The sequence below is a fragment of the Epinephelus moara genome, chromosome 21 (genome assembly GCF_006386435.1).
Source record: "Epinephelus moara isolate mb chromosome 21, YSFRI_EMoa_1.0, whole genome shotgun sequence".
Classification (NCBI taxonomy): Eukaryota; Metazoa; Chordata; class Actinopteri; order Perciformes; family Serranidae; genus Epinephelus; species Epinephelus moara.
The window spans coordinates 28,096,450-28,111,566 of NC_065526.1; the positions used below are offsets into that span (position 1 = coordinate 28,096,450).

General features: G+C 42.5%; 3 protein-coding genes across 6 annotated transcripts; 2 read left to right on the forward strand and 1 right to left on the reverse strand.

The window, feature by feature from the left end:
- The first annotated feature begins 4,567 nt into the window (after positions 1 to 4,567).
- Positions 4,568 to 14,183, forward strand: LOC126382511 (tripartite motif-containing protein 16-like). The gene is made up of 2 exons (XM_050032413.1): positions 4,568 to 4,732; positions 11,829 to 14,183. The coding sequence occupies exon 2, from the start codon at positions 11,834 to 11,836 to the stop codon at positions 13,523 to 13,525; it is 1,692 nt and encodes a 563-aa protein (XP_049888370.1). The 5' UTR covers positions 4,568 to 4,732; positions 11,829 to 11,833; the 3' UTR covers positions 13,526 to 14,183.
- On the forward strand, positions 4,669 to 6,617 carry LOC126382513 (tripartite motif-containing protein 16-like). The gene has a single exon (XM_050032415.1). The coding sequence runs from the start codon at positions 4,738 to 4,740 to the stop codon at positions 6,418 to 6,420; it is 1,683 nt and encodes a 560-aa protein (XP_049888372.1). The 5' UTR covers positions 4,669 to 4,737; the 3' UTR covers positions 6,421 to 6,617.
- Positions 6,958 to 11,833, reverse strand: LOC126382517 (piggyBac transposable element-derived protein 4-like). 4 transcript variants are annotated; one of them, XM_050032424.1, is made up of 3 exons: positions 10,822 to 11,833; positions 10,447 to 10,491; positions 6,958 to 10,268 (listed from the first exon to the last, which is right to left on the reverse strand). In XM_050032424.1, exon 3 carries the CDS (start codon positions 8,020 to 8,022, stop codon positions 7,135 to 7,137), a length of 888 nt encoding a protein of 295 aa, XP_049888381.1. In that variant the 5' UTR covers positions 8,023 to 10,268; positions 10,447 to 10,491; positions 10,822 to 11,833; the 3' UTR covers positions 6,958 to 7,134. The 4 variants fall into 4 exon arrangements, with proteins under 4 accessions (XP_049888381.1, XP_049888379.1, XP_049888380.1 ...); XM_050032422.1 differs by having other exon boundaries at positions 6,958 to 10,491; XM_050032423.1 differs by having other exon boundaries at positions 6,958 to 9,804; positions 10,201 to 11,833.
- Positions 14,184 to 15,117: the final 934 nt, after the last annotated feature.

Below are 15,117 nucleotides of genomic sequence, written 5' to 3' on the forward strand. Positions count from 1 at the left end.
GCTGGCCGATGTCCGAGTATGGCATCTAACTAGGCATACCATTTATTGACTTTCCTATTGGCACCGCTTCTATTGTTGTGGTTTTTCAGCTTTTTGTAATCCTGTTTCAATTTCTTAAGTTCTTCACGGCACTGTTTTGCTGTGTGGTGAATGCCCAAGGAATCTAAATGCGCTGATATCTCTTGATAAATCTTCTCGTTTCGCCGAGATGACTCAAACCCCCGCTGTATCTTGTCGTTGCCATAAAATGTCAGCAATACCTGGACCTCTTCGTCGGTCCATTTGTCATACGATTTGTCTTCCATTTCTTGCTTTTCTTCTTACGACTCCTTTTTAAAAATGCGACTCCTCGTCTGCTGAGTTTTAAAAATGCCGGCTATTTTGTCGCTTTCTGTTGATGTCACATCCCGCCTTGAGTATATCCAGTCAGCACCAAGTAAACCCCAAGCCCCACCCAGGAGTTTTTCGGGGCCGTTCTGAGTACCTGCTCTGAGGCAGGGACTTGTTTAGCCCCTGTAAAAGTTCCGGAACTCTGTCCTTCAGAGGTGGTTCCTGCGGTGAAGACATGCACTAACAGCCCCGGCCCCGTAAAATTACCCCGAAGTTCCTGCGGTGGAAACGGGCTAAATGACTGGAACCACTGTAAAAGCTGCCTGAGGCTGTGAGAAGACTGTCTGCGCTCATTCATTTTGAAAGCGCAACACATCACAGTCTAATACCATATTACAAATTACAAGTGAGCAAACAAATGACATGTAAATTAAAGTTTATTTCCACTGACATAACATTTGCTTTCTTTCAACTCAGCAACTCGTGTGTCAAAATTTCCGGCAACTTTCCAAGTTGTTGTTACAACTTGAGGGGGCTTTTTCCCCGCTCAAGTTTTCCCTGAGACATGTTCTACACACACACATCACACACAGAGCAGAACTTTTAGTGAATTAATGAATGAAACCAAAGAAAGTTTCACTATGTCTAAGCCCTTTCTGTCTCTACATCCATTCTTGTTCATCCAGGTGTTTTGGGATGAAGGGTCCAGGTGTGCATGAGTCCCATTCCAGATACCAGCCCTGTAAATGCTCAAAATTCAGACTGAAATGCAGCTTAAGTTAAATCCTGTGTACTTCAGCTGTTCCTTTCAACCTGGAGGGTCTGTGGTCATGAGATTATTTTGCAAGGCTATGAAATGATATATGGAATATATAAACAACTTCTTACATCCACATTCATATCATACTCGTAATCTTGCTGAGAAATACATTTTGTTTATAGAAGTAATATAAGAAGCCACATGCTACAAAGCCTGCCTCTGAGCCTTCATGCTTGCGGGGCATAAAAGGATAATATATTGTTTTGTTTTTTGCTATCCCTGCACTATTGGTTTCTTGCATTGAGATTTATTTAAGATCCTTGTTGTACTGTTCCACTTGAGCGAGTTGCTTTGCATAAGAGCATCGATTAGACACCTAGGGTTAAATGTAGAGGGGGTGTCTGCAGCAGAGATAGTCAGCTCGACATAGACGAAGGCAGCCCGAGAGAGCGAGTCAGGGAGGGAACCTGAGCTCTGCCACGGAGGGGCTCCTGACAGACAGACTGTTTCTCCCTGCTTGGCTGCTTTAATGACAGGCAGCAAACTCATTCAGCAGGACAAACAAATCACTGGGACAAACCTCAGCAGGCATCTGCCATCACACACACACACACACACACACACACATACACCGTGCTCCCTGCTGGAAAATCTATAACTCTGCCGGGGTCTTCAAATAGGAATAAAAGTGCACACATATAAAAACTGACGGGTTCATCTATGCAAAGACAAAAAAAATGCTTCCCTCAGGAGTGAATGGTCATGATAAAAGTACATAAAGAAAAAGTGTGCCTGGACACACACACGCACACATACGCACACACGCACACACGCACACACGCACACACACACACACACACACACACACACACACACACACACACACACACTGGAAGATATAAGCCACATGTCCATCTCTCGTTTTTTCCCCTCTAATGTCCTTCCAGTCAATACACCTTTCAGATCTCTCACTCAGGGATGAAATTCAGGTTTTACTATTTATGCGACTGAATGACTTTGTCACCAAAACATCAAAAAGAAGCGACACAGCAGGACTGATAAAGACAATCAGCCCTACTGTTACAGTATATATAAGATGGAGTCCCATTTCTTGAGTCTTTCTACATTCTGCCTTTCAAAATATAAATGTAAAATCAGCAGGCAATAATGTCACACAAATAATTTGTCCCACTCAGTTAAAGATCCAGTGTGTAGGATTTAGGTGGATATATTTGCAAAAATTGAATATGATATAATGGGTATGTTTTCTTTAGTGTGTAATCACTTAAAAATAAGATTTGTCTTGTTTCTTTATGAGCCATGTACATCTACGTAGGGGATGATGACTAAGGGTCAGTCAGCTGTTTTTTTATTAATGACTCCTTTATTTTTATTTATTATTTATCTTAATTGTAGACAAATAATACACATAGCACAGATGACAACATGACAATATAATCCCACAAAGAGATTAAAAACAAAACAAAACAAAACAAAAACAATTAGACTTATACTGAACAAAGTAAATAAAAAAAGGACATACAAATTAATAGATCACATCAGTAATTTGAATAATTGAGTTGTTAGTACTTGTACAAAAACAACATTGGTTCAGTCAAGAACACTTTATTTCCAATATAATATTTCCATTTGCATTATTATTGTTTGGCGGTATGGCTCTGTTCTGGGGCCTCTCTGCCTTTCCTCGGGCTTACACAGAAAGCCTCTTGCACGCACCTACGTGGAAAGCCAAAGGTGGAGAGAGCAGACCTGTCTGCCCTTCCACATGCAAAAGAGGAAAGCCTGAGGCAGAGAGGCAAACCTCCCTGCCCTTCCATGCGCCTACATGGAAAGCCTAAGGCAGGGAGAGCAGCAGCAAAGACCCCCAGGAACATAACAGAGCAGCATTAATGACAAACAGAAATGACATTGATAAGTCAGACACAACATGAAAAGGAGGAGCTGGGGTGGAGGCCAGTTGCAAAGCGGCTTGCAGAGGAAGCAGCAACAGTAGGCAGGCCAGAGCAGTTTAAATAGGGCGCCCTGAATGATATTTGCCAATTGGTTACATGGAAGTGAGCTAAGCTTGATGTTGTGTCCTGCCTGTTCTAACGCTATGCTCAATATATAGAGAGAAAATTTTCTCCCATGCCGTGTTGTATTGTGCTAATTTACAATGACTTATAGCAATATTTTTCTCCATGACAAATTTACTTTGCTCTGTATTTTCCAGGAAACTTGAATTCAGATTTATTCTTGACTGAGCTTTAAATATGAATATATTATCCAACAGAATAATTGTATTTATTATCTGGGACAGTTATCATCCAGGACCTCCAATAAAATGTTCAAAGGTGTATAGTTAAAAAGAAATGTCAAGTGGCCCCAGCCAACCTTGGATATCACACCACCATCCTGCAGCATATGGGCAGTAGAAAAACAAATGCAACTGGTCTTCCTCATCCTCACTGTAGAATCTACATCATGATGATTTTTCAATGTTAAACACATTAAGCTGTTTATTAGTAGCAGTAATTTTATAGAAAATCATAGGAATGAGTAAGAATCAATTCTTTTGTAAATGTTCTAGAAAATTGTTTCCAAGATGTCAAAATGTGAATTTCATCTTCCCAAAAACCAGATTATATGAGGGAGGCAGTAAGACCACTACTCTGTACAATAAAATTATGAATTCATTTATTTATCTTTACTTTGGATAACCAGTTCTGGCACCTTGTACTAGGTGCGCAGACCTGTTGTCGAAACCCACTTTAAGTTTCTGTTTCTAGTTAGTTGAGATAGTTTTAATTTTATCCAGCTACTTTCAGCTATCGCATATCTGACAATACACAGCAGAAGTGATGGTGTGAAAGGAAATCACATGCGCTATCTAACATATCATTTGTTACATAGACAAAATAAAATAAATAACATTTTTCTGAGGTATTTCCCATGTAAAGGGCTTCTAATCAATTAACAGTGCTGAGTTCAACCATATAACTTCATCTTCAATATCCTCTGGGGTGTCCTTTGAAAAAGGAAGAGATTTTTGCTAATATTCCTTTTAAATAACCATTCAAAGTGGTGACATTCTAACTAAAAAAAGATTTACTATCAAAGAATAAGTACATAGAAGATAAACTTTGACTTCTCTCTTGTGGTAAATCTTATTAATCCAGGGTGCTTTTTCATTCATTCATTCATTCATTCATTCATTCAATCCATTCCTTCAGTATTTTTTTTTATTTTTTAGATAGATGGATAGATGATCAGCAAAGCCTGACTTTCGAAAACATATTTGGAAACTAAAAATTGAAATGTTTTCAAATGTAGAGCAGGTTCCAACCAAGACTTCATTGTAAATGAGGGAACAAAGTTAAAATTGACTGTGCTGCTCCTCCTCCTGGAATGAAGCAAAGCCTGATAACACTGCACATGTCTCCCTATGTCAGACTTAGCGAGCTCCACTCTGTATATTTCCTTGTTCCCTCCCCCTCAGATCTACAGTTTGAACCAACATGGTGGTGAAGTGAGAGAGCTGACAGGCCCCATTCACTGCACAAACACATGCTGTTTAGATCAGAGCTCAAACTACTTTCAGTTCTGAGGAAGTGAAACTCAGACAGTCATTGTCACTGAGAGGTGAAATGGCGCAGAAAGGAGTTCAGCTGGACAGAGAAACCTTCTCTTGTTCCATCTGTCTGGATCTACTGAAGGATCCGGTGACTACTTCCTGTGGACACAGCTACTGCATGAACTGTATTAAAACTCACTGGGATGGAGAGGACAAGAAGAAAGTCCACAGCTGCCCTCAGTGCAGGCAGACCTTCACACCGAGGCCTGTCCTGCTGAAAAACACCATGTTAGCAGTTTTAGTGGAGGAACTGAAGAAGACTGGACTCCAAGCTGCTCCTGCTGATCACTGCTATGCTGGACCTGAAGATGTGGCCTGTGATGTCTGCACTGGGAGAAAACTGAAAGCTCTCAAGTCCTGTCTCATCTGTTTGGCTTCTTACTGTGAGCAGCACCTTCAGCCTCATTATGAATCTCCTGCCTTTGAAAAACACAAGCTGGTGGACCCCTCCAACAAGCTCCAGGAGAACATCTGCTGTCTTCATGATAAGGTGATGAAGATGTTCTGCCGTACTGATCAGCAGTGTATCTGTTATCTCTGCTCTGTGGATGAACATAAAGGCCACAACACAGTCTCAGCTGCAGCAGAGAGGACTGAGAGGCAGAGAGAGCTGGAGGTGAGTCGACAAAACATCCAGCAGAGAATCCAGGACAGAGAGAAAGATGTGAAGCTGCTTCAACAGGAGGTGGAGGCTATCAATCGCTCTGCTGATAAAGCAGTGGAGGACAGTGAGAAGATCTTCACTGAGCTGATCCGTCTGATGAAGAAAAGACGCTCTGATGTGAAGCAGCAGGTCAGATCCCAGCAGGAAACTGAAGTGAGTGGAGTCAAAGAGCTTGAGGAGAAGCTGGAGCAGGAGATCACTGAGCTGAAGAGGAAAGACGCTGAGCTGATGAAGCTCTCACACACAGAGGATCACACCCAGTTTCTACACAACTACTCCTCACTGTCACCACTCAGTGAATCTACAGACTCATCCAGCATCAATATCCGTCCTCTGAGGTACTTTGAGGATGTGACAGCGGCTGTGTCAGAGCTCAGAGATAAACTACAGGACGTTCTGAGAGAGAAATGGACAAACATCTCACAGACAGTGACTGATGTGGATGTTTTACTGTCAAATTCACAACCAGAGCCCAAGACCAGAGCTGGATTCTTAAAATATTCATGTGAAATCACACTGGATCCAAACACAGCAAACAAAGAACTGTTATTATCTGAGGGGAACAGAAAAGCAACAGCAATGGGAAAACAACAATCTTATTCAAGTCACCCAGACAGATTCACTGAATGGTGGCAGGTCCTGAGTAGAGAGAGTCTGACTGGACGTTGTTACTGGGAGGTGGAATGGAGAGGGGAGGCAATTTATGTAGCAGTCACATACAAGAATATCAGCAGAGCAGGAAACTGTAATAAATGTGCACTTGGCCACAATGACAAATCTTGGGCTTTATATCCTGACAACAATAGCTATATGTTTTGGCACAACAACATCCGCACTCCTGTCTCAGGTCCTCAGTCCTCCAGAGTAGGAGTGTACCTGGATCACAGTGCAGGTATTCTGTCCTTCTACAGCGTCTCTGAAACCATGACTCTCCTCCACAGAGTCCAGACCACATTCACTCAGCCTCTCTATGCTGGACTTTGGCTTTTCCTCCCTGTTGGAAGCACTGCTGAGTTCTGTCAACTCAAATAAACAGAAGTCATTTAAGTGACAGTGGGTTAATTAGGAATCTGTAAATGTCCGTTTTTGCTATACCTGCTTATGATCACCTTTTAAGGCACTTCATATAACCTGATACCCCATGTGTGCATATCAAAATGTGCAGAATAATCACAGCTATTAGATAAATGAAAAATCATTTGTACTGGACATTGCTACAAGAAAATATTGGGCCCTGAAGCTGAAAATTTATAATTTCAGTTTTGAAAAAAAGGTAAAAGCAACAACTTTACTATGTGTGAATGGTTTATTAATTTGTTTTGTTCCCAAAGTCAGTGTAAAATATCAAAAATAGCCAAATAAATGCATAATCAAAGTCTAAAATAAAATTTTGTAAAAGACGATTTTTTTGAGTAAATTGTTGTTTTTCACTTTACTTTCACCAAATGTAAGACTGAGATGAAATAACACTGAATAATGAAAACACACCACATATAAACCTTCATGGAATGTCTGCAAATAAAAAGAGCATGGAAACAGGTTTTTTTTTCCAAACTTATCATTTACCTGTAATTTTGCACTGGAATGAACAAACAAACAAATGAACAAACAAACAAATACCTAACTGTGGTACATTAGAATAATTTGTCACGATCAGAATCAATTGTTTGATCAATCAATCAGTCAGTCAGTCAGGGTCAATTGTTCATCTTGGCACTTGGTGACACTCATGGAAGCAGTTACGCTCTACCTGTATGCAGAAGGGGACATCACAAGCCTCGCACTTCCATGGTGTGTCCTTTGGCCTTTGTTTTTTCTCTTCCTTGTTTCTCTGCTCCTTTTCCGCCTGGGCACACAGCACAAAGAACTTGCATCCCTGGGTGGCAGGGCTGCCTGAGGGTTACAGCCAGGGTCACAGCAAGGGACAGGGAGATGTCTGTCAGAGGCCTTGGGAGGGGGAATATGGAGAGGCACCTCCCACAGCTCAGCAACCAGGGTCTCCATGAACTCCTTGTGAGTGAGTTCTGGCATTGTTGGCTTCTCTTTTCGAAGCTCCTTGTTGAGGATGTAGGAGTTGGTGGTGGCGATGTCAAGGAAGTGGTAGAGAAGGTGCCAGCACCAGCGATAGGTTTTGTGCTGGACGGAGTAGTACTGAATCAGCTGATCCGACTGATCTACTCCACCCATGCACCTGTTGTATTCCATCACTGGAGTGGGACAGTCGAACTGTTGTCTCTGAAAGCCGGCATCTGTCTTCACAAGCTTGTTCACCTTGCCTGTCTTGTCATTGTACACTCTGTGGATTGTGGAGCAAACAGCCACCTGTCTCGTATCTATCCACTTTGTGTACACCACAGGGCCATCCCGGATCCATCTGATGGAACCTCTCTCAGATCGATTGGTGAGAGCATTGATGGTAGGCCTCAGGCAGACCTGCCGGGTTTCCCTGTAGGTCCCACATGCACCGCTCTTATGGGCATCAAGGGCTTTGAAAAGCTTGGGGCTGAGGTAAAAGTTGTCGACATAGACATGGTATCCAGTGCCAAGGTAGGACGGTTTGACAAGATTCATGACAGGGTCATGTTGCAACTTCACTTTTGCCGGTGTACATGTTGAAGTCCACGATGTAGCCATTGGATGAATCTGCCAAAACAAACAGCTTGAATTCCCAAATGATGGGTTTAGCTTTCATATATCGCGTCATGCCTGTCTTAGCCTTGGTGGTGACCATGCGTTCGTCGACAGCCAACTCCTGGCAGGAATGGTAGCATGCTTTACAAGCCATTTTGACTGTGTCCATCAGTGGCTTTACACCACAGTTTATCAAAGCCCACTGTGGCCCTCTTCTGTTCATTTGTTGCATCATCTGCTGGATTGCTGAGATGGATGCCCCACGAAATGGTCCTGAAGGTGTCCCGTGACATGATCTTTCCTGGTGATAATACAGAAAGAGGGTGGTCTTTCTTCCAATAATCAGCAATTTGCTGGAGCCTAATCAATGCCATGAAGACCAGATCATGAATTTATATAAAAGGGGCACATCCACATCCTTCCACGCACTGTCGAGGAGTGCGGCCATCATCCAGGAAAGACTGGAGAAACTCCAGAATGGTGGCCACTGAACAAGAAGTAGGATCCTCCCCCCTGCCTGCACACCAGGCAGAAAACCACCTCCACTTGCTCTCATACTGGAGGCAGGTGGACGGCGCACAAGCCTGCAAAATGGTATTCCTGACAGACTCAGCGCAACCAGTCAGGAGTGGGTCAGGCCCTGCAGTGGCCAGACCCAAGGGATAGCACAGCTATCCTGCTGGGAAGTGTCGACATCAGTCAGCCCAGCTCCCTCATCTGGTAGGCAACCGCCTGCAGTGACGCGTCACAGATGTCGTGGACGGAATCGTCCACCTGCGCATCCTGCAGGGAGGTCGAGTGGGCAAGGAGGAAATGGGAAAGAGTGTTCCCAAGGCGGCCGACCTGAGCTGCCATGTTATAGGCCTTGCAGATGTAGTCATCCGTGACCTTACACTGAGCAGAAGGACACTTAGGATCTGCTTTCATTGCTTCATCCAGAGCTACAATCATGGCCGCGATTGCAGGTTCCACCGCCAGCATGTGGAGAAGGCCAACCGACCCAGCATTTTCTATGGAATCCAAAGCTCGCTCATTCGACCCCGGCCTGGTGAGGGCTGAAGTGTCCCTCCAACAGGAATACAGCTCCTTCTAAAAAATCTGGAGAATGTGCTACCGTAACCTTCACTGAGGGAGGGTTGCACCTATGGAAAGTGCTTGGAGCCTGCACTTGACTTGGGTCGTCAAGCTGCAGACGTGCTAGGGTTGCCCAGATGATCGCTCCAATGGGGGAGTCATCAGACCCCCGCTAAGAGCTGGGTGTTGAAGAATGAGAGGAGCCCGTCGCCGTAAGAGGGGCTGGACTACCCTGTGAGTCAAGAAACTGGCTCAACGAAGCTGCAATGGAGAGAGCATCGTCCAATGGCAGCGGTGATTCCTAAAACAAAGAACATAGAGCACTTTGGAGAAGCACAATGCCGTAGTGCGAAAACTACACACCCTCTTTATGCACAAAAACAATGAGCGGATATTTATTGTTAAGTTCATGAGGTATAGTAAGATTGATAATTTTGTGAGCATAAACAGTGTCTAGCATAAACAGAGCTAACATAAACAGTGCTAACATAAACAATCGCTGACATAAAGAGTTCCTAACATTATTTCCAGTAACATTACCAGCAAGTCGCAAGACAAAGAGCCACTTTCCCTCAAGTTTTTTTCAAGACAGACCCAGAGCCCTTGAATAGAGACTCGTGTCATTTCCGTTCACTCCAATGGACCATTTTTTTTCACAGCGATGGCGGATCGTGGAGCCTCTCAAGAGTTCTTGGAAGTAAGCGGCACATGCTAGCAGTGCAGAAAAGACCGGTTGTCATGCACTTTTAACGGGTAAGACGTCTAAAGACTCAAATTTTACATTATCATCACAACTTAACTAAATGTCAAAAGATAAAATAACAGATTAGGCTAAGACACTGTAAATACTGTACATACACATAATGCTAACCACAAACAGCCTATTAGTTTTAAATTGTCTTGTCTCCTAAACCATTTTATCTAAAATTGGGAAGTTAGGGGGAAAAGTGCTTCCAGTCCTGATTTTTTGCAAGCCAGTAGGCTATGAGTTAGATATCAGCTCAGTTAAATTTAACATTGCTGCCTGATTGAGTAGAGGTGAAATGAAACAAAAACATAACTTATGGTGTGTGTTTTTTTTAGGCTTTGTGATTCTGTCTATAATACCTGTCTATGATATGTCACAGCTCAGCCGACATTACATTGATAGCAAAGGGAGAGGGAAGTTTGAGGACCTGAATGAGATTTAAAACACAAGATAAGTAATTTTGACAAGTGAAACATACCAGGCTAAATGGGGAATTATTCTAAATACCAAAAGTATGTATGTATTACTGTATTATACAAATGATCACGGTAAACATATATTCTATAACAGTATTAGATATGTAATCTTGTATATTTGTAACCTACTGTAGGAGCACTGGGTGGTGGTGGAGCAGTGATGCTGCAGGACCACTGTGTGAGAGAGGACGCTGCAGATAAGTGCTGAGTCGACCTTGGTGAGACTTAAAACTTTACAAGGTATGTTTCAAATAGTTCCAGAGATAAGGAATCATACTTAATATGTATTATACTGCATTTTATATTAATTATATAAGTAATTATATGAAATATATAAAATATGATATACAGTGTTGGGTAAGTTACTTTCAAAATATAATACACTGTATATTACTTGTTACCGTCATTATAATATTACAATATTAATAGGCATTATAGAATAGAAGAGGTTCATGTTGTTTCATAGCAGCTAATCAAAGCTTTAATTACAGTTCATTAACTTACAAATCCAGTAGTGGGTGATACTGCATAGTCTGATGAAGGTTCTCCTTTGGAGTGCAGATCTGTTACAACTTCGTATTAACATCCCCTGCTTATATTAATAATAGTGTGATGATATAAAACAATTAAACAGCCCAAGCCCTTTCAAATAAACAGATAAGTGTGGACACAGGGACGAGAAGACACAGGATCAAAGTATGATAAATTATGATGTTCTATTCTACGGCACTGGACAGACCCATCATTGGATCATTGGTTTATGTCAAGAGACTGACATAAACCAGTGCGATATGACATGATTTCTGTGCGTGTTTCTATGGCTAAAACAAAAATAAAAACATGCGACACCTGCACCGGCACGAGCACAGACTCTAGGGGGTTAACTTATGTGTTTTAATTCTTTAACCTATTTTGTATCTATCATTGCTGATGAGAGCTGATTTTGCTTTTCATTTTGTCACTGTCAGTCAAACATTATGGGTGGTAGTTTGACATCTTCTCATTAGTTGTGCTGTAAATGTTTGAGTTTCTTTAGGTGGCGCTCCTTCCTGTGTCTGTTTAACCATGGAGGCTGTCACTGCTCATGATGATGTTTCTTTACCTCAACTGATATTACTCTACACTGTGGTGGAAATTTTGTCTTCTTCATGCATATGATTATATTGTTTCATTCTTCCTATGTGTTTGTAAATGTGTGACCTTTGCATTCCCCTTTTGTAAACATCTATCATAAACACACAGTATCTCTCTCAAACAGCTCCTCCTTCTGGAATGTAGCAAAGCCTAATAACCCCTCCCCCCTCTTCCTACTCTCAAACTCAGCCGGCTCCATTCTGTCTGTGTATTTCCTTGTTCCCTCCCCTTCAGATCTACAGTTTGAACCAACATGGTGGTGAAGTGAGAGAGCTGACAGGCCCCATTCACTGCACAAACACATGTTGTTTAGATCAGAGCTCAAACTACTCTCAGCTCTGAGGAAGTAAAGCTCAGACAGTCGTTGTCACTGAGAGGTGAAATGGCGCAGAAAGGAGTTCAGCTGGACAGAGAAACCTTCTCTTGTTCCATCTGTCTGGATCTACTGAAGGATCCGGTGACTACTCCCTGTGGACACAGCTACTGCATGAACTGTATTAAAACTCACTGGGATGAAGAGGACAAGAAGAAAGTCCACAGCTGCCCTCAGTGCAGGCAGACCTTCACACCGAGGCCTGTCCTGCTGAAAAACACCATGTTAGCAGTTTTAGTGGAGGAACTGAAGAAGACTGGACTCCAAGCTGCTCCTGCTGATCACTGCTATGCTGGACCTGAAGATGTGGCCTGTGATGTCTGCACTGGGAGAAAACTGAAAGCTCTCAAGTCCTGTCTGGTGTGTGTCGTCTCTTACTGTGAGCAGCACCTTCAGCTTCATAATGTAACTCAGTTAAAGAAGCACAAGCTGGTGGACCCCTCCAACAAGCTCCAGGAGAAGATCTGCTCTCGTCATGAGGTGATGAAGATGTTCTGCCGTACTGATCAGCAGTGTATCTGTTATCTCTGCTCTGTGGATGAACATAAAGGCCACGACACAGTCTCAGCTGCAGCAGAGAGGACTGAGAGGCAGAGAGAGCTGGAGGTGAGTCGACAAAACATCCAGCAGAGAATCCAGGACAGAGAGAAAGATGTGAAGCTGCTTCAACAGGAGGTGGAGGCTATCAATCGCTCTGCTGATAAAGCAGTGGAGGACAGTGAGAAGATCTTCACTGAGCTGATCCGTCTGATGGAGAAAAGACGCTCTGATGTGAAGCAGCAGGTCAGATCCCAGCAGGAAACTGAAGTGAGTGGAGTCAAAGAGCTTGAGGAGAAGCTGGAGCAGGAGATCACTGAGCTGAAGAGGAAAGACGCTGAGCTGATGAAGCTCTCACACACAGAGGATCACACCCAGTTTCTACACAACTACTCCTCACTGTCACCACTCAGTGAATCTACAGACTCATCCAGCATCAATATCCGTCCTCTGAGGTACTTTGAGGATGTGACAGCGGCTGTGTCAGAGCTCAGAGATAAACTACAGGACGTTCTGAGAGAGAAATGGACAAACATCTCACAGACAGTGACTGATGTGAATGTTTTACTGTCAAATTCACAACCAGAGCCCAAGACCAGAGCTGGATTCTTAAAATATTCACGTGAAATCACACTGGATCCAAACACAGCACACACATACCTGTTATTATCTGAGGGGAACAGAAAACTAACAGTAATGGGAAAACAACAATTTTGTTCAAGTCACCCAGACAGATTCACTAACATTTGGCAGGTCCTGAGTAGAGAGAGTCTGACTGGACGTTGTTACTGGGAGGTGGAGTGGAGAGGAGAAGGAGTTTATGTAGCAGTTACACACAAGAATATCATCAGAACAGGATTTTTTAATGAAAGTGGATTTGGATACAATGACAAATCCTGGGCTTTATATTGTAACAAAAACAATTATAACTTTTGGTACAACGATATCAAAACTCCTGTCTCAGGTCCTCAGTCCTCCAGAATAGGAGTGTACCTGGATCACAGTGCAGGTATTCTGTCCTTCTACAGCGTCTCTGAAACCATGACTCTCCTCCACAGAGTCCAGACCACATTCACTCAGCCTCTCTGTGTTGGACTTGGGCTTTACCTACCTGTTGGAAGCACTGCTGAGTTCTGTAAACTCAAACAGACACAAGTAATTTAATTGACAGTGGGTTAAATGCTGTGTTATTATTCTTAAACCTATTTTGTGCCCATCATTGTTGCTGAGAGCTGATTTTTCTTTTCATGTCTTCACTGCACAGAGATCAGCTGTCAGTCAAACACTATGGGTGGTACTTTGACATCTTCTCATTAGCTGTGTTGTAAATGTTTGAGTTTCTTTAGGTGGCGCTCCTTCCTGTGTCTGTTTAACCATGGAGGCTGTCACTGCTCATGATGATGTTTCTTTACCTCAACTGATATTACTCTACACTGTGGTGGAAATTTTGTCTTCTTCGTGCATATGATTATATTTTTTAATTCTTCCTATGTGTTTGCAAGTGTGTGACCTTTGCATTCCCCTTTTGTAAACATCTGTTGTTAATTGATGTCATCAAGAGATTTACATTCACTATAATCTCGCCTTCAAAGACAGTCCATTGACTGTCTAACAGATACAGATGATTACCTAACATGTTCTATACTAGATTGCAACAGGTATGCTCCTCTGATGTAATCAAGAGAAAATAAATCAATCAGGAAAGCCCAAGAAAGCTACAATTGATTTCTCATCATCTTGTCGTCTGAGTGGAGGTAGAGAGATGCCCTGTATTCACTGTTCTGGGCACAAACTCTGAGCTCTGAGCCGGAGGTTGCGCCTTCTCTATGGAAAATAAACTCTCATGCATGAAGCTACTCAGTCTTGTTTGCTGACACGACACAGCTTTCCTCACTAAAACAGCTTTGTCACAGAGAAATAAGCAACCCTGAGTTCACCCTGTCTCCTACCTACTGCCGAACCTGAAGCAAGCTGGCAGACAGACATGGGTTGTTCGTATGGAGGAAATCCAATCAATATTGAGGCAGAATTCATTCTCAATGCCTTATGCTGGGAGAGGATCTTCAGACGCCGTTTAGAAATGAGGTCAAACAAGTGTTAAACACACGGTGAGATGGACTATATATTTAGAGAAATTGGAGCATCTGACCTTTATGAAAATGTACATATTTATAAACATCTCCTTGGCGAAGGAAGTTTTGTCTAACACATATCAGAGTAAATGGTCACAGGACATGGGGGGGGGGGGGTCACAGAAGAAGAACGAATTTTTACGTATTGTAACACTGATATTGAGAATGAGTTCCATTTTGTGTTTTATTGTCCCTTGTATCATGAGTTGTGCCAAAGTTATTTGATAGGTGTAAAAATATTGATTTGATGTGGTTGAGTGATGCAGAGAGACTAAAATGGATTTTTGACTATAAGGTATAGTATATTGCACTTGCTGAATATTTAGAGAAAGCTTGGGACAATCGAACAAAAAGTACATACAGATGTATTTTTTCTGTTTTCCAGGTGGGCATATGTGGAATTGTTCATCTATTTTGGTGTACACTGTGTAGCTTTCAAACCATAGTAAGTGAATGTGATACAGTCAATTATTGTTTATGGTGTCTTATAATCCCGTAAGGGATGGGTCTTTAGACAGGACACGGACATAAAAATTCATTCATTCATTCATTCATTCATTCATTGTATCTCTCAAACTGCTCCTCCTCTCGGAATGAAGCAAAGCTTGATAACCCCTCCCTCCT

What these genes read in the sequence shown, in the direction of transcription:
- LOC126382513 (XM_050032415.1), top strand. Translation starts at nt 4,738, where the DNA reads ATGGCGCAGAAAGGAGTTCAGCTGGACAGAGAAACCTTCTCTTGTTCC.
- LOC126382517 (XM_050032424.1), bottom strand. Translation starts at nt 8,022, where the DNA reads ATGGCTACATCGTGGACTTCAACATGTACACCGGCAAAAGTGAAGTTG.
- LOC126382511 (XM_050032413.1), top strand. Translation starts at nt 11,834, where the DNA reads ATGGCGCAGAAAGGAGTTCAGCTGGACAGAGAAACCTTCTCTTGTTCC.